General features: G+C 38.0%; 4 protein-coding genes and 1 long non-coding RNA gene across 6 annotated transcripts in view; all 5 read left to right on the top strand.

Moving 5' to 3' along the window:
• The first annotated feature begins 4,474 nt into the window (after positions 1 to 4,474).
• Positions 4,475 to 6,196, top strand: HOXB8 (homeobox B8). Of its 2 annotated transcripts, none has more exons than XM_053453123.1 (2): positions 4,475 to 4,895; positions 5,236 to 6,196. In XM_053453123.1, the coding sequence occupies exons 1-2, from the start codon at positions 4,475 to 4,477 to the stop codon at positions 5,541 to 5,543; spliced, it is 729 nt and encodes a 242-aa protein (XP_053309098.1). In that variant the 3' UTR covers positions 5,544 to 6,196. The 2 variants fall into 2 exon arrangements, with proteins under 2 accessions (XP_053309098.1, XP_053309097.1); XM_053453122.1 differs by having other exon boundaries at positions 5,233 to 6,196.
• Positions 6,197 to 7,145: 949 nt separating this feature from the next.
• Positions 7,146 to 10,838, top strand: HOXB7 (homeobox B7). The gene is made up of 2 exons (XM_053453133.1): positions 7,146 to 7,678; positions 10,048 to 10,838. The coding sequence occupies exons 1-2, from the start codon at positions 7,279 to 7,281 to the stop codon at positions 10,299 to 10,301; spliced, it is 654 nt and encodes a 217-aa protein (XP_053309108.1). The 5' UTR covers positions 7,146 to 7,278; the 3' UTR covers positions 10,302 to 10,838.
• An 833-nt stretch (positions 10,839 to 11,671) lies between these two features.
• The window catches only part of LOC128471247 (uncharacterized), a 30,982-nt gene continuing 19,142 nt past the window's right edge, over positions 11,672 to 23,511 (top strand). Inside the window, exon 1 of the long non-coding RNA XR_008346100.1 lies at positions 11,672 to 12,338. This is a non-coding gene — a long non-coding RNA (uncharacterized LOC128471247). The remainder of the gene's footprint in view (positions 12,339 to 23,511) is intronic.
• Positions 16,387 to 19,577, top strand: HOXB6 (homeobox B6). Its single transcript, XM_053453126.1, has 2 exons — positions 16,387 to 17,091; positions 18,351 to 19,577. Exons 1-2 carry the CDS (start codon positions 16,680 to 16,682, stop codon positions 18,605 to 18,607), a joined length of 669 nt encoding a protein of 222 aa, XP_053309101.1. The 5' UTR covers positions 16,387 to 16,679; the 3' UTR covers positions 18,608 to 19,577.
• Positions 19,741 to 22,571, top strand: HOXB5 (homeobox B5). The gene is made up of 2 exons (XM_053453121.1): positions 19,741 to 21,077; positions 21,695 to 22,571. Exons 1-2 carry the CDS (start codon positions 20,564 to 20,566, stop codon positions 21,940 to 21,942), a joined length of 762 nt encoding a protein of 253 aa, XP_053309096.1. The 5' UTR covers positions 19,741 to 20,563; the 3' UTR covers positions 21,943 to 22,571.

Below are 23,511 nucleotides of genomic sequence, written 5' to 3'. Positions count from 1 at the left end.
AAAAAAAAAGAACCATTTTTTCTAGTTCTATAAGATAGATAATGAAGGTGAATGTATTGGTAGTGGTAGCTATTTATAATTTATTGTGAAATGAAGTTTTTACAATTGGTAGATTGCTGTAATTGTGCCAAGTAAAGTGTTTGTATATTCTCTGTTTAAGGTGGGGAGCTTTATACTTGACTTGTGTTTGTAAGTGTTACTACTAAGCTATGTGGTCAAACTGTTTACAATTTGGGAGGCAATTTGTATTTTCATGATGTTGTGGTTTATTTTCCAAAACTGTTATTAAAATAGTGCCACGAATTACCATCCAGTCCTCTTGATTTTATTTTGTTATGTAATTCGTATGATGCATTAATGTCACAATTTATGAAATGTTGAAAATGTCGCATTTAAAATAATTTAAAAATGACACGCAGAATTATCCTGAAAACATTTTATCACAAGTTTCAACCATTCCCGATGGGTTAAAATTAAAAAGTACACAACACACATAGCACATGCAAAAAAACTACACATAGTTTAGTATATATATATATATATATATACATATAATACATCAACGGTTCTGAAAACCAGCAATCAGCAGTATAAATGTCATATTTCTTCTAAATTACATAAGCTGAAAAATAATAGGATCTTTATCACCCAGGATAAAACAGAGATATGTGGGTTTGGGAAATGTCTGGTGAGTGTTGCCTTTTTGCCACCATTTGCATAATTCTTTTTGAAAACAAAGAGAGATGATGAGCTTAAAAACCTAAGAAATGGTCATAAAAGGAAAATTCCGTTTAGTGCTCTTCCATAAAACAATACGGCCGCTGTAAAACTTTATGGACATGGAAGTAAGAAGAGAGCTGTGTGGAAGTTTCTGTGACTCCGGAGGTTTGGCCACTGAACACGCCATGTAAATACCTTTCAACAGTTCAGACAAAATATATGATGAGAGAGAGGGAAGCTGGGAATTGTTCAGGGTTTTTTTCCTCTTTTGAGAAGCCTTGGAAACTCCTCTCTGGGAATTAATCTCTTTGTTCTTTCTTTCCCTCTTTTCTATTCCTTAGCAGTTCCAGGCTACAAGTATCTAAGTCATAAACCTGGAAACAACAGATCTCTGGCGAGACGTCTGGAAATGAATTTTCTTTATCAGTAGCTAACAAAAAGAATAAAAGCTCCTCAGCTTCTACCTCCCTTCACATAGCCTGCAACCTCTGTTCTGACACTAAACACCAGTACTCGTTTTATGGAAATAGTTTTAACATTTGTTGTTACCTAGTGTGTTTAGCGCTATTTCGGGTGCCTTAGTGTTAACTCTTTCTATTTATTTACTCCTTACATAAACTTCACTGTCCAAATACCATAAACTAACTAGAATACTACAATGTTGCAATGTTTTTGTTTATTCCATTAACAGACGCTAGGTGGCGCACTTGATCCACGTTTCGAAGTAGAATCCTTTATCCAAGGGTTCAAAAAACACAGCAAATGCACAAAAATTCCCCATTTAAACATGTGTGTTGTTATTTTTTTTAATATAAAATTGTTTTTCTACATTGATGCTATATTTCAAACCACTGCCATAAGAAGTGAAACATGAAAACGTAGTAGATTGTAAATGGAATTGTAGCAAATAATTCTGGTTTATTATACTGTAAAATGTTTTAACTATCTTTAAACTATAGTGAATAATATGGAATTAGAGGGATTAGTGTAGCAAGATCCGATTTAGTATAGTTAAATAAAAAGTATTCTTTCCTACATGCATGTCAATTTAAAGAAGACTATTGAGTCGAGGGATTGTGAGAAGAGAGCACGAACTCTTTGTTACTAATTGCTATCTGTGGTATTCTTGTTTTAGATTTTTTTATTTCGTACAGATACATGTGAACTATTAAATCACATTGTATTACCAGAAGGCAATAATCAAACGTCTCACAATTTTGCAAGGTCCATAGCATACATTAAACACAGTCAGATCCCAAAGTGTTAATAAAAAATGTATTTATCCAATATAAATTATTACAGCATTGACTATATATATATATATATATATATATATATATATATATATATATATAGTTAAATCCACATCGCAAGCGTTTTTCAATAAACAATGGAAACATCAACTGTATTTACCATACACAGGAAATATTTGTAATCCCTGCATTAGCTTTGAAACATCTTTATCCATGGAGAATAGCGTTCTGCATACATCAATAATCAATTTTAACTCATGTTGGTATGTTAAGCAGCGCTTGCTTTTATTGACACCATTTAAGAAAAAAGGTTAATGAAATAATTCTACCCATTCGGTTATTGTATGGGTAAATCTCTAAATATGATTTGGGTTCTTTATTATTACCACCGTGTCCGTACATGTTTACATAGAAAGACAAAAATGCACAACCCTCTTAAAAAACCACAAACATTTAAACTTTAAACAAATGTATAGCTCTGTAGATACAATGCAGAGGTAATTCGTCCACTGGCTCACTGAGGAATTTATTTTGTGTCCCCCTTAATATAAAAATAAAACCCAGGCTAGATGCAAGCAATCTCCGGTGAATGCCATGCATTCTGTTCTTTTTTGGGACAAATATGCAGAAATGCATAGGAATAACTGTAGTTATGCCCAGTGTTCTTTTCAAATCATTAAAATCAGTGTTTAAAATAATTTATTCAAAAAATAAAAAGTAGGCCTCTACTGTCTAAAGTTTTGTGCAAATTAGCAGGAGATACCTTATATGAGCAAGGTTTCACACACAGAAAATTTCACTGGATTTTGTTGTTTTTACTTTAAAAATTATTTAGATCTATCAACTATTTTTGCAATGGACCATCAAACAGTGGGACACCGGCCTGCACTGGGAACAAACTGGTTAATAAATAGCGCTGTGTTTAACCTCCTGCATCTACATTCCCCTACAACGTCTTAATTATTTATTCATTGTGGAAAATTGCAGTCTCTTATGATCAGTAACTTTTAATTCATTAAATTCACCCAATATGAGGTATATTGGCTGGTGCTAGTTTAGGGCACGCATACAGAATTAAAAGGTCTCTGTTTCCAAATTGCCACCCCCAAGATGTTCCACATAGGGCTCCATTAGTTTACAAATAGTTTCCACTGTTTCTCTTAAAATCTAAATTGGGTGATTATTCCTCATATTGAAAGTGTAGGAGCACCAACACTGAGTGCAGCGTAGTACAGAAGAAACGGGGGAAATTTCCACTAAACGCGTGAATTACTTGCCTTTTTGTTTACCTGGGATGTGGGGAGGAAAAAAAGGTGTTTTATTTTTTAGGCGATTCTTTACAATCAATGAAGAGGCGAAAGGGAACCACAAGGATAGAATATTTATATAGACAATACCCCTCTCCCTTGGTCTGGGGGTATGTAGAAACATTTCCAAAAGTCGGGTTCCAGAAAGAAATTATTAAGAAGAAACAAAATAATGGAAAGAAAAGTGTTATTCTGGAGCCGATCATTATTTGAATTCAGTATTGACACTTGCAGCATCTTGCAATAATGTGGAAGGTTCCAATCGAAGCCTGTGCTTTATTGCAGTAACGGAAGGCATCTCATAAAACGCTAACAGCTTTTATATGTTGCGGTATAAACAACATCAACATCTCGGCTTTATAGCGTTTTATAGTTTGCTAAACAGTTTACAGCCTTTTTGGCGATTACAAAACCCCATTCCTTTCATGTGAACAGTTAAACCTTTATCAATAATAGGGGGATTGATCATTAAAATGTTAAATATGACTAGCTCGTTTGTTTTAAAATACGTTTAGGCTAAGAATCGGTATGATTTGATAACTTGTATTAAAATCCCAATTACATTTATTGGACTTTTTAAAAACTAGTTGCAATTAAATCGTGTACTTTTACAGTTTTCTAAACCGACCCTGACATTTAGAAAGGGCTAAAACTGCCTCGTTAAAATTTGGAAATTAACGACTAAATGTCCCTGTCTTTAATTTCCAGCACTCCCCAAAAATCAATCTTTGGGTGGGCTAGGTATGTGATTTGTTGTGAGGGGGAGATATCTCATTAGTGGAGGTAGTTAAACATATTTAATCCGTATATTCTCTCCAGCTCTCCCCCTCTTGAGCTGGTTTTTTTATTCTCTGAGTCTCTTCCCCTCTCCCACTCCTGATCACAATCCGTGTGGATCTCGAGAAGCCAATAGGAGGAAGGCATTTCTAATAGATGCAAATGCTCGTGAAAAGACACTGCAAAATATGAAACAACTCATTTGCTACGAAGTAAATCACAGATACTGTTTATGAACTGGCATCCCCTTCTTGGAAATGTAAAGCGAGAAGTCTTTAAGTGGTATTTTTTTAAAAAAGGGATGCAATACCATCCAGGCATAGACTTTTGATTGTGACTCCTTTTATATTCCTGGAAATCACAGCCACTCCAGCCTGCATCTTAAGCCTCTTCTCCTCTGTCTGTAAAACTATTAAAATGAGCTCTTATTTTGTCAATTCACTCTTCTCCAAATACAAAACTGGGGAATCTTTGCGCCCCAATTACTATGATTGTGGGTTTGCTCAGGATCTAGGAGGTAGACCCACAGTTGTCTATGGACCCAGTGCTGGGGGAACCTTTCAGCATCCTACCCAAATTCAGGAGTTTTACCACGGAACATCCTCTCTGTCCTCACCCCCTTACCAGCAAAATCCCTGCGCTGTGACCTGCCACGGGGATCCAAGCAGCTTCTATGGATACGACCATTTACAAAGACAGAGCCTGTTCAGCACCCAGGACTCGGACTTAGTCCAATACGCTGACTGCAAGCTGGCCTCAGCTGGCCTGGGGGAAGAAGCAGAAAGCTCTGAGCAGAGCCCCTCTCCCACGCAGCTCTTTCCGTGGATGAGACCACAAGGTGAGGCAAAGTGGAACTGCAGCCCATAAAAGTGACCCCGGCTACTTTTACTGTTTTACGATGGGTCTAAACTTGTGCACTTGTGAATGGCTTTCTAGTTTAATTGTCCGGATGTTATTTTGTCTTTTTACAGCTGCTTCCTCGGAATTTTACCCACTCCTTCCCCAAACCCTTTGAAATTGTAAATGAGGATGTGCGTGGGGATTATCTGTATATTTCTTTATTGTTATTAGCTGGTTTGATTTAGTATGCTTGCTCCTCTCTGCTGCACTTTGTGTTATTGTCCCGTTTCTCCTTCCACCCCATTTATCCTCCACTTCTTTTTTCTCGTCTCCAGCAGCTGCCGGCCGTAGGAGAGGAAGGCAGACTTACAGCCGCTACCAGACCCTGGAACTGGAGAAAGAATTCCTCTTCAATCCCTACCTGACGCGCAAAAGGCGCATTGAGGTATCTCATGCTCTAGGACTCACCGAGAGACAGGTCAAAATCTGGTTCCAGAACAGGAGGATGAAATGGAAAAAAGAAAATAACAAGGACAAGTTCCCCAGCAGCAAATGTGAGCAGGAAGAAATGGAGAAACAGAAAATGGAGAGGGCGCAGGACACAGAGGAAGGGATGGATGGACAAAAGGGGGAAAAGAGTAATTAATGTGGACTTTAAGCCATCGAGGAGGCTTCCTTATTGTTGTCCTACCTTCCATCAAATAATACAGGAGGGAGACACAATGCCCCTGGATGAGATCCGGCCCTAACCCCTCTCTGTAACCCATCTTATTTGATACATAAATTACCAGTGCCCCTTAAGACATGATGTCTTCCTATCTCTGGTGGGGGTGGGTCAGCGTGGACAAAATGACTTTCTAGTGTTTGTGTTTAACGCAATAGCTTTTGTGGATCTTAACTTGGGGTTTATTTGGTCGGGAAAACGTTTGCTATAGAAGTTTTGTGTGCACTATCCTGTTTGTGGTAACTGTATTTCTTTATATATGTACAGATATATATATATATAAAAGAAAGAAACCAACAACATGAAACTGCCTAATTGAGCTGTAGGTCCCTCTAACACATTAGATCCCCATCTTTGTTTTGTCCCCAGTGTTTGCAGGATTTGAGTTAGCATGCGCGCAGTTGTGGTATTAGGGTTCCTGTGAGCAGACTGTATACTGTATATGTGAATACCTTTTTTATGAGGGGTGGGGGTTGATTCTTTATTTTGTTTGTTCTGCACACTTTGTTCTATTGTCTAAACCATGAAGCGGCGGAAGAAGACCTGTAATAAAAGTTTACAAGAGGGAGTCGTGACATCATGCGTGTTTGGCTTCCTCTGGGGTGAGCTGGGTGGAAAGAAAAGCCCGAAAAATGTATTTGTGTTCAGTGTCCAGACCGTGCTATGGAAGGGCCAGACGGAGACTGCAGAGAGCTGGATACTGTCTGGGGGCGGGGGGGGTTGCTTGGAAGAGCGAATGGGGGTCTCTGTGTGTCTAAAAACATGTAGAAGGCTTTCTAGAATTTATTCAAGACACCTCGGTTTTGTGGACCGTCTACAAGACTCCAGGTAAACGCCATCGGAGTTTTGAATGTTTTTTTCTTATTGTTTATAAAAACTGAATGTAAATAGAACGTTTCCCGAGCGTGTACTCGAGATCCATAGGGAGGCAGTGCTTTGGCATCGATTAGGTTAAACTGAATATGAGAAAGGGGTGCAGGAGTAGAAGGGAAGAGGTAACTGGGGGGTTAATTGCGGCCCGTGTATTACAGAACAATTTGCTCTGAAACCTGGCAGAGTATTTATAGATCTCCGGCAATTCCGCGTTTAGTAAGAACTTGCAATCACGGTAAGAGGAACAGTTCTTCTTTGGATGTTTTGGTCTTCTTGCGGTCGTTAGCCGGTCCTGGCGTGAGAGGCATTAGGCAGGATCCATTAATAACCATGGCACGGCTAGTGAGATATCGCGGAGCGCAGACACACGCGTTAGCGCAAATCAATACCCAAATAAATAGCTCTCGGGTTTCTCGGAGCCCGAGAAGTGAACGGCAGAGAGGTTTTATCGGCCAGCCTTTTGTCTCGTTTGGAAGGGATTAGGAGTCGCTTATCGACTGCATTGTAATTTCACCTTAAAGCATAGATCCGAGCAGGTTAGATCGCATCAAATATTTATCATATTTTATAAATCTAGCAGTACCATTTTTCCACATTACAAGAAGCTGTGGGAAGCACAGTTTGGATTGGGTGGAGGAAAATCACGTGCTCTAAAGTCACATGGTCAGGGAGGAAAAAGGGGGTCCTTTTTGGTGTAAATCTGGACTCTAATTCTGTAATATATCACGGTACCTCGTAAAACCGACACTAAAACGTCCCGGCCTACAAATCATCCGGCCAAATTATGAGTTCGTTGTATTATGCGAACGCTTTATTCTCCAAATATCAAACTGCAAGTTCTGTCTTCCCGTCCGGGGTTTTCCCTGAACAAACTTCGTGCGCCTTTGCTTCCAACAGCCAACGGGCTGCCTATGGGACCGGCTCCAGCTCATCGTTCCCGGGGTCCATGCCCGGAATATACAGCAATGGAGGCAGCTTGCACCCCCAGAGCCCCGCTATGTATCCCGCCGGCTACGGGCTGGACGCTGCCTCGTTCAATATGCACTGCGCTCCCTTTGACCAGAACCTCTCCCTAATGTGTCCGGGTGACTCCTCCAAGCAGAACTGCACCAAGACGGAGCACAGGGACTCGGATCTGCAGACTGAGAGCAACTTCCGAATTTACCCCTGGATGAGGAGCACAGGTAAGAGAGAGCGAGAGAGAAAGGGGAGGCAATGGCACCTCAGGGATGGAAGTCAATTATTATATGGCGCCTGGGATTAATCCAGGAACCATTATGACGTTCTCAGGAAAAAGGAATTCATTCTGGTTTAGCTGGAATCACTGGGGTAGTGGGACAGACTTTTCTCTGTTGGTCTCCGTGATTAGGAGTTTCAGCACATAATGTGATTATTAAACCAGCACAGCATATGGCACAAAGTAACTTAGATCTGACTGGGGGAAAAACATGGAAGTCATTGTAGGAATTATTCCGAAGACAAAGTGTAATAAACCGGTGACAGATTGAGTGTTTAGCTCCAAGAAGAACTGTGTGAGATTGAAGGAGATTACACATAGACACTATAGTGCTACAAAGCCATTGCTAAGCAGCTATGCAAATAGGAGAGCTGGATGATACATAACTCCTGAGAGGGAGGAGAGCGGTGTATTTACAGGGAGATGTCACTTCAGTAAATGTGCAATAAACGGCTGACAGGGAGAATGACTCTAATACAATACACTGACTGTATATTACAGACCCTGAACTGGGAATGGACTGGGAATGTAGGGACTCCACTGTAAAATGCACTTTTATTTCCAATGGCCTATTCCTCTCCTCATATATTAATCTACAGCCAATCTCTATACCGACCCTCACCCTATCTGTGGCTAAGCATTTATTCTCTGTCTGAATCAGTCTCCTTTTTCTCAATTTGACACTGTCAATGTATATATGTATTATCTATTATATTTAACTCTATCTATCTATCTATCTGTTTATTAACTCTCTCGATATCTGAAATTAAACATGTCTTCTCTTAAATATTGCCTTTTCTGAATTCTCTCCGTAAAAGAACCAGTTAATATTTGTGACGTCATCTTACATCTCTACCCTCGCAGCGACTTTTGTCTCACAATATGTAACAAAATAAACTGTGACTGAGATTTGAAGCTTACACTCAGAATCTTGTATGCAGAAGCTTTATTTTGGGTTCTTTTTTATTATTCACCTTTATTTGGGGTAAATTCAACGATGAAATCACTGACACTAAATTTAGCAATGTAATGGATGCGGGGTGTGTGTCTGCACATCGCACAAACTTTTAGTGCTGAGCATTTAATGGTTTTCTAGGCTTTCAGATTTAGAGTGCAGCGAATATTTTGTATCTGTGTTAACAGCCCTTGCCAAGCAGTGAGAGCAATCCTTTTATAATCCTCATAATCCTTAAATGTCCGTCATGGACAATATTATTTATACAATTGAATGTCTGTTATATTGAACTTCTTGATAAAAGCTTGTGTGTTCCATGTTTATGGTCATGTTAGTTGCCTTCAAAGTTTGGCTTATGATTCTTCAGGAATGGATGGCTGAATAAAATAGTTATTATTTATGTGGGAGGCGATGATATTACAATATATATATATATACTATATATATATATAAACAGCACAATCTACATATATATGTACCTTTTTTGGAGACCTGGGGCAGATGTGTGTGTGACGATCTCCCTGCATATCAACAAGGCAAGTTCAACATATATGGGCACTGATTATTTCAGTAGACCCTACGGATTTAGAAATAATGGTCACTGACCAACGTCAGAACCTTGATCCCCCCACGACACACAAAAGAATGTAATATATTTGAAATACCATCAAATGTGTCTGCGCATTGTTACAATTTAATTCTACACTTGTAACAATATTCTTTACCAATAGAGCCTTAAAATACGCCCTACAAGATTAAAGTAGATACATAAAAAATACATCACACATCAATTTGATGTTTCCTCCAGCCCCCAAGATTTTTCGGTAATTATTGCCCCAGGTCCCCAAAAAAGGTACATACAAGATTACTAAAGGTCCCATGGAATCGGGTATATAATTAGTGACAGCTCCCGGCAGCTATAACTATCAAACTGTTATTATCCCTATAATATGCAGTTCTATCATTGACTATAGTTGTTTTCACAGTTCACCCAAAGTTAATTTAAAGAGGTATATATATATATATATATATATATATATATATATATATATATAGATAATTCGCAGATATCTGGACCCATAACCCCAAAATCGCATCCTCCATGGACAATATTGAGCCCACCCAAACCTCAATCACACTCGAATAATATTGTTAACATAACAACCTGTATGTGCGATTCCACTCTCAGTCCCAAAATATTTATCTGGGCCTTATTTATCAAATCAAACCGATGTAATGTTGGTGAAAATGCTTACTAAGGAACAACCAGCAAAATAATTAATTCGGGCTGCATTTGAAATTGTATTATTTTGGCCACAATTCGTTTTATATTTATTCCTGACCAATTCTCTCTCTTGCAGGTGCCGACAGAAAAAGGGGCCGTCAGACCTACACCAGATATCAGACTCTGGAGCTGGAGAAGGAGTTTCACTATAACCGCTACCTGACCCGCCGGAGACGGATTGAGATAGCCCATGCCCTGTGTCTGACCGAGAGGCAGATCAAGATCTGGTTCCAAAACAGGAGGATGAAGTGGAAGAAGGAGAATAAAACGACCAGTCCTTCCTCAAACAGCCAAGAAAAGCCGGAGACTGAGGAGGAAGAGGAGGAATAAATCCACCCCAAGAGACTGGTGACCCCAAGATCTACTGGATCTTCTGGATGCTGGCATACTACTACCTAGATCCATTTTCTACTATAGTATTAGCTACCTATCCCACGTGGTGACAAAATAGGACCATTTCTATGTGACACCTCATTTAGCAAAAAAGTATTTGCAGATTCTTAAAGTTTCCGAAGACTTCGTGAGAGATCGTGATAGAATTTCGTGACTGTGTTTGACTAGTTCGTAAAAAAATCGACGTAAAGTGGGACCCCAACTCTTTGTGTAGGATTGTGTTGTTCATATTAACTGTGCGGTGAGGTTTTCATTCACCCCCTCTTCCATTGTGAAAACGTTTAAAAAATAGATATTTTACTTGTACTATAGGAAGATCTCCATAAAGGATTGTGTAAAATTCTGTGCAGTTAAAGCTGTGGTGTAAAATTAATTTTAATATAATTTAATCATAGTCTGTATTTTAATTGTTTTTTTTTTTAATGCGCTGTTCTTGTGATACGTCCTTAAAAATAAAATCGCAGTTAATACAAATGTTGCTTGTTTATCTTTAAAAGTAAATTTGTTGGGTATATCATGGTTAGAAACATTAATATTTTTACCAAAAAAATATAAATTTAGTGTATATGTATGTATGCATTATTTAATAAATTTAATATACAGGCACACGCATACTTAAAGCTATGTCTCCGTCTATCACAAACTCATGGTTTTATATTATTATATATATATATATACATATATATTACACTTCTGTGGCATGCTGACATTATAAAACTTATAAAAAAAAGAATCCTGCATTTTAAAAATCCATGTATATCGGCACATGTCAAGATTCTTTCATTCTATCTTTCCTTGTTTTTCTTTGTTTCTTTTTTCTTTTTTTCTTAACTTCGTTATAAGATTAAAAGCCAAAACCTGGACCACCTAAAATTAGGGCCTACACATTTAGCTGATCGACCTCTGAAAGGCCGCCGGAGTTTAGTAAATTCGATGTATATCGCGCATTCTCTATACACACGCGAAGGGGGCTGCCGTTGAGTGCAGAGATGTGAGAATTACTTTTTTTCCCCATGTATTACTCTATAAAAGATGGACACATAACGATGCTGACGTACATATTCGATAAATTATTCCCATGCAGACACTCCAGCACATGATACAGAACACATACATGTGCATGCACACGCCAACAAGCATGGCAGCACACGCGCATCAGCAGCACATGCGTTGCATGTTATTCGCTGTGCCCAGGTTTGGTGAGTAAATAACATATATATCGATATATAAGGCGGAATAAGCCCACGCCCGGCTGGGTGTCTGGGTTCTGTCTGATAGAAACATGTGGGCTGTGAAGATAATGCGTGGACCCCACTGCTGGAGGGATGTGATCACAGAAGAACACGCAGGTATCTACCTGACAAGCCTTCCTATTCACAAACACGATGAAGCCAAATTCGTCTGGTTGCTGTTTAATCATCAGAGCCCAAGATCTGCAAGATCTTCCTTTTCGTTTTAGAGAAAAAAAGATGGCGGCTGAGGAAAGGCTGCTCTTAAAGCACTCATGAAGAAATGCAATAAATTCCTTGTTGTTTTATGAAAATTTACAACTTTGTGCTAGAAGTTTATGAGTGGCTGGGTCCTGGGATTGGCCAGGGCCGGTCATGTGGACTTGTAGCCGTGAACATGAACTTTTATCATTTCCCATGTGGTTATATTGCACCAGTCTTTCGGCCACCGCACCTTGGGTAGGATCAGTATCTCCTTCAGGGCTCCTGTCTGTGTCCTGTCTGCGGGTTTAAGGGAGTAGTGAGAGCGGAAGGAGAGCATTCATGGAGTCTGGAAGAAGATGGAGGGCAGGAGTGGAGGAGCTGAGGAGCTGCAGGCTGAGAGCAGCATTTCTCAAGCTGGGAACTTGCTCTATTTTTGAGACAAATGACAGAAATCTAAAAGCAATCAGAAGACAGAGGGAACCTCGGATCTCAGCCTGGGACAATGTGTCAGCTACAAATAACCAGCACCTACCCTGCAAAGGTACAGAAACATTCCCTTATCCTCATCTTAATGCCCCATGCCTGGCACACACACTAACCACTGCTCCATGGCGTTATCTGTGCTAATGCAGTATGACGGCTATATGTGTGTGTGATCACTGTATAGATGATGGAGCATGTTCTATAGTTGTGGTTCTCCTGATTTGCGACATTTGTATTTCCTTCTAGGTAAATATTACAGATAGAGTTACATAGACATGTAATAACATTATATTTCTATTACTGGTTATATGTGACATTAAATTCTGAAACTGGCAAACATTTGGAAATATATATATATAGATAGATAGATAGATAGATAGATAGATAGATAGATAGATAGATAGATAGATAGATATATTATTCGTGATGAACGCTTATAAACTGTGTAGGACGTGAACAGAATTCTTAGAACGTGATTATAATTTTTATATACATACAGCTCGGGTGTGATGGATCGATGGGTAATACGTCGATAGATGGATAGATAGATAACTAGATAGATGGTCAGACAAAGATATTTGGAAATGTACATGTATAGATCCATACATCCAAGGAATATTAGAGACACATAGGCAGTGGGAGGAGATAAAAGGGAAGACAGATTTGTACTTCACATCATTCAGGGGCAGATTTTTCAGGCAGTCGAAACTGGGATCCGTTTCTCTTTCCACAGGTAAATTCGTTTTCTGTAGTTTTATTTCAGAATGTGAATGCATTGGGTAGGTTATTGTGTTCTGTTATCATATCTGCGAATGGCGCAGTATACCACACGCGATGGTCTCAGAATCCAGAACAGCTCAAACCTGCCACATACATTGCTAATTTACACAACTTCTAATTACACCATACAACCTAACAAAATAACTGTGACTCATAATTATAATATAATACATACACTCACACATTTAATGCATATATGTGCCAGTATATAACATGTATGCGCATATATATATATATATATATATATATATATATATATATATAGCCCTTTTATAACATGTATGATTTCAGTATTAATCCTTCAAGTCGTATTTCTATTAATTGAAATTGTCAGAGCTCTGCATATTAGAAATAGTTTAATTCTAATGAAATAGAAATATGTTAATAAAATCACTTGTAGATGCGTTGGGATATATGTCGCTATTATTTGCCGATTAGAATTATAGTTTGACACTTAGTTTTTGTTGCAATGTGTGCATCATCATTCTAAATGAACAGCATTAGACTCCTGCCTTATTTACTCTCCTCTGTAGTAAAGCATGCTAAAAGGTTTCTGTTTAAACCACTTTGGTGTCTATGATCAAATTATGTAATCTGCCGCCATCTGCTGTCAGGAACTTGCTATTACCTCACGTTTGCTGGAAGACACCAGGCATCAAATAATAACAATTACATCGAAATAACATTTCTTTTTAATGCTTTTTTTTATTTTTTTCTACCGGGAAAAAAATAAATATACCTTTTGAAAGAACAGAATTTCTGCCGAGTATGTCATTTTTTTTGTAATGTGAAATATAATAGATACTGATTGTATTTTATACTTATATTTTTGAGGGATATTTGCGGAATATTTTATAATTCATAAGTAATGTAAGGTAAAAAAAATAATTAGTCAAACACCTTAAAGTGAACAGCGGCTTTTGGTTATCCTGATTGTGATATTACAAAACTGTGTTGCAAAAAACTATACACGGCGAGTCGTTAAAACGAAATATATACACTATATATACAAAGTATATATATATGTAAATTATATAAACATAAATGTAGTTATGTCTTGAGTTTTGATTGTAGGGTATTGATCTAGGCAGCTGCAGTAATTAAATAACTTTAAATTGGTTGGTAGCTTGTACCTTGGTGTGTGTGTATATATATATATATAATATATGTAATGTGTGTCGAGTATATATATCTATATATAGAATGTGTGTCGTATATATATATATATATATATATATATATTTATATATATATAATGATATTTTGACCATCTCTCAAGCAATAACACGATCACCTTAATTTGTAAATTAAAGTCAAAGTAAACTAGAATACTGCCTTGAAGATCTGTTAAACCAATAATTAAGACCATACGCTTCAGTCCTAGGCCTGTTTTTTTCTGACTGTCCTGTGTTGTAAAATTACAAAGCATTCAGAAGTAGGTTTTATGACAGCAATAAGGTCCTGAAGTGAGGATTCATGCTGAGAGCGCACTTCATTTAGATCCAAAGATTCCAACAGGGACCTGGACTGTCTGTGTTTGTTTGGTTGTTACAGGGAGAACTATCAGGAAATGCTTTTATATCCGTTCACTGGAGCAGAAAAATGCTTTGATATTTTTCAAACAAGGATTGTTGAGCGAATTATCCATGTTTTACACGAAAAAAAATGATAAACAATTTTATTTACGGAACATTGATTACTTGTATTGTACACTTCCCACAAAAATAACCGAAAAACAAATAAAGAACTCGTGAAAAGTTTATAGTAAGATATACATGCAATATTTAATTATTTTACTAATACAATAACGAATAGATTTTATATATATATATATATATATATATATATATATATATATATATATATATATATAGCGTAAGACAGTCAACGCGAAAACATGCATGTCATATTTAGTAATATATTAAAAAATAACATGTATATATATATTGTAAGACAAAGTGAAAACATGCATGTCATATTTAGTAATATATTAAGAAAATAACATATATACATATATTAGATACTGTATATGTACAATGTATAATTATAAACAGTATAAATTAATAGGAATCAGTAATTTGCTTGGTTCTAAAGGGTTCAGGTAATGTATAATATTTATAAATATATATATATATATATATATATATATATATATATATATATATATATATATATCACAAAGTGTTACTTGATAAATAATTCGCATACATGGCTGCCGGACACCTCTGTGATGGTTCAGCCGGAATCCATTCATTCACCGGATTTTAGTGCAGATTCAGAAGGTATCGGGGTTCGCTGAGTTTTATCCGATCACCCATCCGGTTTAGTGAAATCGGATTTTAGTCCTCTTTTTCTCTGTAGTTGTAGACCAACTATACATCCACGTAGTTGCTCTTTTTTAAATTTTAGTTTCCCAGATACATATTGTGAAAAAATATTTCCAAACATCTGTGGTTCAGTCACCAAAATTCGCCCCCCTGAAAAGACAAACATTTGCTGATTTTATCACAAGCGGTTTTTATCATTAAGTGAAGAATTGTACGGTAATATCATTTTACACTACAACATTCCTAGTTATTGCAAATAAACAATCCATAAATACGACATCAACTCATTGAATATACAGCGATTCCATCAGGGAAATTAATGGAATTATAATACCGGGCTTTAAGTCAGATCTAAGGAGACCTCGTAGATTTAAGACTAAACCCCATAACCCCCACCCTTTCTTAATTCGTAAATCACACAGCAAACCACCACGTGTACTTTGACTCATTTTGGGGAAAATACGTGAGTTATGCATAAAAAAATCACTTCCCAATGCTGCATTTACATACATACATTTATATTCGGTTTCCTTGTCAAAAATAAACTCCCTAATCCGATTTGGAAGGAATACAGATGCAGGAGAACAACCCTGATCCACTTCTCGTTAAAACCTCAGGAAAAAAAGGCAAATCGATAAATGCATTATTCAGCTCTTAAGAGCCAGGTATAGATTCATCAGCAGTCTTTCAAAACGAATTCTCAGTGTATGTGTTCCTGAGACAGAGCAATTTCTATAGGGTCTAAATGCAGGACCCCGGTGCGATATATGGCTGGACTGGACAGAACTATTTTGTTTAATATCTCAGACAGGGTGCACACTTTTCGGTATTATCCGGGTATCAAACTTTCCTTTTAGCCCTTTGTAGCCATAAAGGTGTAACTTGTAGTGTACTTTGCCTTGCTTTGTCCTATTGCTGTGAGTGATTTGATTTATTTTACACCGATAAAGTTTTTATTATATATTTTTATATTATTACGGAAGCAGATATTTATATATATAAGGTGATCTGTTATATAGTGGCTTGTGTTGTGTTTCTTTGGAGATGCTGCTGGTTTGTTCAGAGGGTCCCTGGTGGAATGGAAGCCCCTCTGGGGTGCTATTTCGCAATCTCGGGCTCTCGCTATTGGTCAGTATGTGATCATATGCTGCAATTTCCTTCTGTCCCTCACTGGCACCCGGCCATCCCCCTTCAGCTAAAACCCAATCTCCGATAAACTACTAATAGCTAAACCACTTGGACTATAAAACACAACAAATCATAAAGCCAGGAAGCGCCGCTGCCTCCTCCCAATGAGTTCCTATTTTGTCAACTCCACTTTCCCGGTAACTCTGCCTGGTGGGCAGGAACCCTTCCTGGGTCAGATACCGCTATATTCTTCAGGCTATGCGGATCCTTTAAGACACTATCCTGCAGGCTACGGGGCCACTGGAGTCCAGGACAAGGGCTATGCTTCCTCTCCATATTACCAGCAGGCTAATGGGGCATACAGCCGGACAGCAGCTTGTGACTATGGCGCAGCTGGATTCTATAGGGACAAGGAGCCTTCCTGCGCCCTGTCCTCTATAGATGATCAGTCCCAGTATAACCAGGAGCAGCGCAAGCCGGACTGTGCGCACAGCAAGATGCTGTATGACGACCAAGACGACGCTAAGTGCTCCACGCCGGTTTACCCCTGGATGCAAAGGATGAACTCGTGTAACAGTAAGTTTCTTTTAAGTTTATTACCCACATGCCTTCCTCTTCTGCAGCAAAGCCAAGACAGCCATAAATCACATAGCTCTAGCCAAATGTGCATTTCTGTTTGATAAGGTGCCATGAAGCTTAGCGAGCCTTCCTTTCTCTCACTTTCTTTAATACTTTTTTCTCAGTTTCTCCCTCCTTCCCTCTTTCACAACCTGGTCTGACACCCATACAAACATCATGTCCCCCTAAATGTCCTTTTTTTATTTACTAAACTTCCACAGACCTCTCCCTCCTTGTAGACAAGAGCTATACCACATTCGTTTCTTACACTTTTCTTTACCATTCTGCACACTTTGCCTTCCAGTTTCCCTTCTTGTTCTCCACATGCAGTCATGTTTATCATGCCTCCTTTTTATTATCTAAATAACTGTAACTGTACATCAGATATACATTAGGAATGTATGTATGAATTGCTTTACAAGTGTAATGCAAGTATACTATAATGAATCACTCCCCAAAGATAGCTTAGGAGAGTGACTTATTGCCGGTTTAAGTGCAATATTCCCTTAGTAACAAAGTGAGGGTCCCCACATTCACAGATTCAGTTTCTCTGGCGCCCATTAGTCAGGATATAAAGTGTTGAATCCATTACAGCGCAGGACCTGTAACGATCAATACATTTCATTATGGCTTAAATGCTGAAACCTACTGTTATAACCTGCTAGTGAAACCGAGGAACACAAGCTGGATATACAGGAGATGGAAGCCAGGAAGCAAACTTCTATACCTATGTAAACACCTATGTAGAAAGTTTACAGTTTATATATATATCTATATATATCTATATATAGATATATATATATAGATATATATATATATATCTATAGATATATATATCTATATATAGATATATATATATATATGTGTGTGTGTGTGAACCCACATGTATAAATTCAAGTATTAATATTATATTTGGCCCTTATTCTTTCTCTGTTACTCATGAAAAACATGTATAGTAGTGGCAAATATTTATAGTAAAGTTCTATAATAAAATATGTGTACGTAACCTGCATTAAAGACAGATAGATAGATTTAGGTGTGTAGAAAAAAAATCCACATCGAACTTTTGCAGCTGCCATTCCACTCAGCCATTCCGCATTTACGCATATACTGAACACACTGTTCATAATTATTGTGTTGTTAGTAAATAGCAGCAAATATTGTTTTGCAAAGGAATGGAAGGTGAGTGAATTTTTCTAACGTCTTTCTGTGTGCAGGTTCAGTGTTCGGGCCCAGTGGGAGGAGAGGCAGACAGACCTACACCAGATACCAGACCCTGGAACTGGAGAAAGAATTTCATTTTAACCGCTACCTGACCCGACGGCGCAGAATAGAAATAGCGCACTCCCTGTGTCTGACTGAGCGTCAAATCAAGATCTGGTTCCAAAACAGGAGGATGAAGTGGAAAAAGGAGAGTAAACTTCTCAACTCCTCAGTGCAGAGTGCAGGGGAGGAAGAAAAAGCCGCCGAGTGACAGCTACACCCTGTTCCACAATCCCTGTATCTTGAATAAATTATTGCAGCACAAAAGACTGGTAAAGAAAGAAACTAGTAACACAGATCTTCTGTCTTATCTACTACCTATGAATGACGGCAGTCCGCAACAGTGACATTTACATTATATATATATACATATATATATATATATATATATATATATATATATATATATACATATAATGTGCGTGTGTGTAATATATGCATACTTTCTCGAGTCGCCTTGTTTAGGAGTGTCTTATGCACGGTTGGCATATTGAGTGTTCTGTCTGTTCTTTTTTTCTTTCATATCTACTGAAAGTAGAAGAAATTTGCTGCCTAGATTCAAATCGTGAAATGCTATATTTTATTATTTTTATGTCGTTGGTTTGTGATTTTTACTTGTAGTTTTTATGAGTAATGGTCTAATATGCTATGAAATTATTTTATTAATGTATTATGTTGGATAATAATATTCAATTGAACTGAACAATATCTCATGCATACTGGCATCCATACATTGTTACTACTGCACTGTTATACTGGAAGCACAGATAGTTTGGTGTCTGTATTTTTTAGCACATGGCCCCTGGGAATCCAGACTGACCAAACATCCGTTATCATTAAAACATTGGCTGTCTTCCTGTACATTCCCAACATTAAAAATAAGAGGTATCATAAATAGAAAAAATACACATTCATTTTACCAGCTCAGCATCTGCACATCTCACTAATCCAATTCTATGATGTTAAGGATGCAGCTTGTTTGAGATATTTCATTAAATGTTTTGCTGAAATTAAACCTATTTTGTCTGTATATGTGGGACTGGGAAATAATAAATGCTTTTATGTGTTTTTGAGGGGTTTTTATCCTGCATTTATTCACTATTATTTTGCGGTAGTATTATAAATCATTTATAGGTGCAGATCACATTACTTATTAAATCTCCGCTAGAAAATCACTGTCATTTAATTACTGTCTGTTGTCTGCTTATCATAAAAATCGAATTTAAAAACAGTTTTAACGATAATAAATAAATGACCGTGTGAGGACTGCGTGGATGCAAGGAAAGGTTTAAGGTTAAATCTATATTTTTTTTTTTCATGAGGATTCATTATTGTAATTAAATACGAAGCATTATAAAGTGTCCCAATGTCATGATCACCAACTCTCGAAAGGCCAGGTAGTTTTCTTATTAAACCCAATCATACACACGCGAACCATAACCAATACAAGTCGCCTTTACTTCACATGCCTATTGTTCACTTATTGCATTATCTACTCCTTAACATTATGAACTAAATGCATATACGTCTCTTCTCTCGAAGATTAGATGCCCTAGAAATATATACTATTAATCAATTAGTTGTCTATTTTAACTCAAGGCGTTGTTTTCCAACTAGGATGCGTTTGTTTTTATATAGAAGAGGATTGGGTTTCTAGAAATCGACTTTTTTATCATTGGGTTAAGTCAATTATATTTATTATTTTGCACCCGAAATAATGTAACGTTTTGTCTCTTAATTAGTTGCTATTAAACAAACGCATACTTATTTTAGGAAGCCTTAAATATATGGACCGAATGAGCCTATATATCTAAATTTTTGGGTGTGTACTAAGTGCAAGTTCCCAGTATCTCCGGTAGGTGGCGCGGTTTGCCAACATGCAGAGAGCTTTTTCCCAGTGATTTTTTGGGAGCTGCACATTGACTTGGGCCTAACGATTCTCAGATCGTCATTATTTGTAACCATAGAGCATGAATTACCTCTTGAGGTCATCAGTGAGAATTTACGACTGGTCAACAAAAGCACGTGATTTCCAAACGCACCCACACCCCCATATTTGGCCGCATACATAGCAAAACGAAGTACAGTGCATTGCTATAATTCATTAATACATCATAAATCGTGAGACACAGGGTGATCCACAAATCAAGCCTCCAAAATCACCCAAATGAGTTCCTACTTTGTGAACTCGTTCTCAGGGCGCTATTCTAATGGCCCCGACTACCATGTGTTAAATTATGGAACTGGCAGCAGCAATGTGAACGGATCTTACAGGGAACCAGGCAGCATGCAGCCTACTTCTTATGGTTACAACTACAATGGCATGGACCTCAGCGTCAGCCGGGGATCCGCTTCCAGCAGCCACTATGGGGATAGCTCAGAAGGGTTTCCAGCTCAGGAGAGCAGGTTCAGAGCAGCCTCCAGCTGCCCTATTTCCTCCCCAGAGTCCCAGAGCCACGGGGGAAAGAGCGAGCCTCCATCGTCAGACTCAGCCACCTCAAACACCCATTTCACAGAGGTAGAGGAGACCAGTGCATCCTCAGAAACAGAAGACGCCACCCCGAGAACCAGCACCAGTGTCAGCCGGGCTCAGTCACAAAGCAGCCCCCCTGGAGGAGCCAGAGCAGAGGGTCAGACTCCACAGATATTCCCCTGGATGAGGAAGCTGCACATTAGTCACGGTACCGCTGCTTTTTTTTACTTTCCTTTGGCAGGGGCTAAAACGAAAACAACCGTTTGTATTTCTTATTGGTCAAGATACGGGTGAATCAGGAAAGGTGAGATAGGATTTCTGCTCAATGCAAATATATGCAAGAAATAAACTGAATATTCTTGTACAAAGAGAGTTACGATGTGCTGGGAAATGCTAGCCCCGGCGATATATGCAGCTTTCTAGAATCCTAAAATAAATGCATTTATTTCAACAACAAATACTTTAGTATAATGAGGTATTATGGGAGTAGCAAGCTATGTATCGTGTACTTTAAATCGTTACATTGTAAATTATAATATAACGCAGTAATACAGTGCATTGTGTTATATTAAACACAATAAAATAATATAATGGCGAATGCTCCCATAAAAGCACATTTACGCAGAATGGGGAGTAAAATCTAAAACGCAAGTCTAAAAGTACAGGTACACTCAGTATGTGTAAAGGTGCATTGCTATTGTTTGCTACAGAAGCTATGTAGTTTTCTAGATCGCTAGTACAGGTGTGAGTGGGATGGGGATTAAGAACTGAAAGGCTGTGTGGAATGATTGTCTAATAACCCGAAACGTTGTCCTCATGATCCAGACATGACAGGTCCTGATGGAAAGCGGGCGAGAACAGCTTACACCCGTTATCAGACCCTGGAGCTGGAGAAGGAGTTTCATTTCAATAGGTACCTGACCAGGAGAAGGAGGATTGAGATAGCCCATGCCCTGTGCCTGTCTGAGCGTCAGATCAAGATCTGGTTCCAGAACAGGAGGATGAAATGGAAAAAGGATAATAAATTGAAAAGTATGAGTCTGGCCACCACAGGCAATGCCTTTCAGCCCTGAGGGGACAGCAGCCCATTTTCTGGACTGTTCCCAGGTCAACTACTGGGGGAATTCTTGGCATGTCGGTATTAAGGACAAATTAAAGGGGAGTCCTCCAATGGACTGCACCCCTGTCTCATTTCTAGTTAAACTCAATGCTCTCATTTTCCGGTGTTGTCCTAAATGTTTGTGACCGTGACATGATGCTGCTTTTGGAGAACATCGCATGTTTATTAAAGCTCTTATATGGTATAACTTATTTATAATTAATGAAAAAAATACATTTTATGTTTACAGGTTGGAATTTTCTGTATCAGCCCAGATAGGCTATGAATGCACTAAAAAGGCTCCTTTTTTATCAGTGTGAAGTCTTGTAGTTTTAGCCGTTGTTTTGTTCTCTTTTTTAAAAGTTTCACTGTGTATATATTTTATTATTGTTCTTTTAATTGACTCTTTTTAGACTCTTAAGCGGAATATGTCCGCTGTGTTTACTGTCGCCCTGTATGTTTAGACATATAGGTGATATGTGTTGGGGGAGTGTGTCACATGTTATGTAAAGGTACCTGTCGTGTTTGGCTGGCTGGGGATATAAAATCCATTTTTTTGTATTTGTTTGTAGAATAAATAAAAAGTTTCTGCTGTATAAAAAAGTTTATCGTGTCCATTCATGTGTCTGTATGTGTACATTTACAGCTTCAAAAATATCCTTCCAGCAGCCTTTTAATTTTGTTTTTTCATTTTATTGTTTTTATAAATTTAAAAAAAGAGTTTTATAACCAAAATAAAAAACTAAAATAGTTTCTATATTGTATTGCCTGGAATCCTGAGGTGTGTAAACATATCGTAAGTATGTACTAAGTCCATTACTTTTTTCTGAAGTCAGCAACAGTCAAACCCAAACGGTCATACTCTACCAACACTACAGGAAATTATGATTTTTTTTTAGCAAAAGGTGAGATTGTGGACTTACCCAATGTATGCGTTCTGTGGGCCCTTCTAGAAGCCTCTAGGCACAGTCCTGTTCGCCCATTTTTAGTAGAAGCAAAGTCCATCCGAAGTAGGTATGACATTTACATGTCAAATGGGTTCGTTTTTATCTAGAAGTTAGATCGTAAAAATCGGCCAGACCTCAGACAGATACCCCCTCACTGGCTCTCAAAAGTCACGTGAGGTCCATAAAGTTCGGTTTATGGTTTTAGGGAGTTGACAATGTACAATATAATTCACATTCTCCGGAATGTTAAGTGACAGTTTAACAGGCTGGTGAGGGACGCTGCGAGTATTTTAGCAGATGAGCTTCTAGAGAGAATATCAGACTGTGAGGGTTTACTGCAGAAGACCAGAGGATCCACAAAAAGTAAGTTTTACACATCTATATCCTATAGACGTTAAAAGCTGTGGAAATCATTGCGGAATTCGCTGTTCTTTAACTGTTGTCATATTTGCTACAATATCTATACGTTATGATACGTTATTTTAAAAATAGAAAATAAAAAACCCAAATACTGAGATATTAAGATTAAGCATTAGAGCAACACAAGGAGTGCTGGGCTGAATTTGCAACCCCTCTGTAACCTGTAGGAACCTGTA

This window comes from Spea bombifrons, chromosome 13, assembly GCF_027358695.1.
Source record: "Spea bombifrons isolate aSpeBom1 chromosome 13, aSpeBom1.2.pri, whole genome shotgun sequence".
Classification (NCBI taxonomy): Eukaryota; Metazoa; Chordata; class Amphibia; order Anura; family Pelobatidae; genus Spea; species Spea bombifrons.
This window is presented reverse-complemented; position numbering and strand designations above follow the sequence as displayed.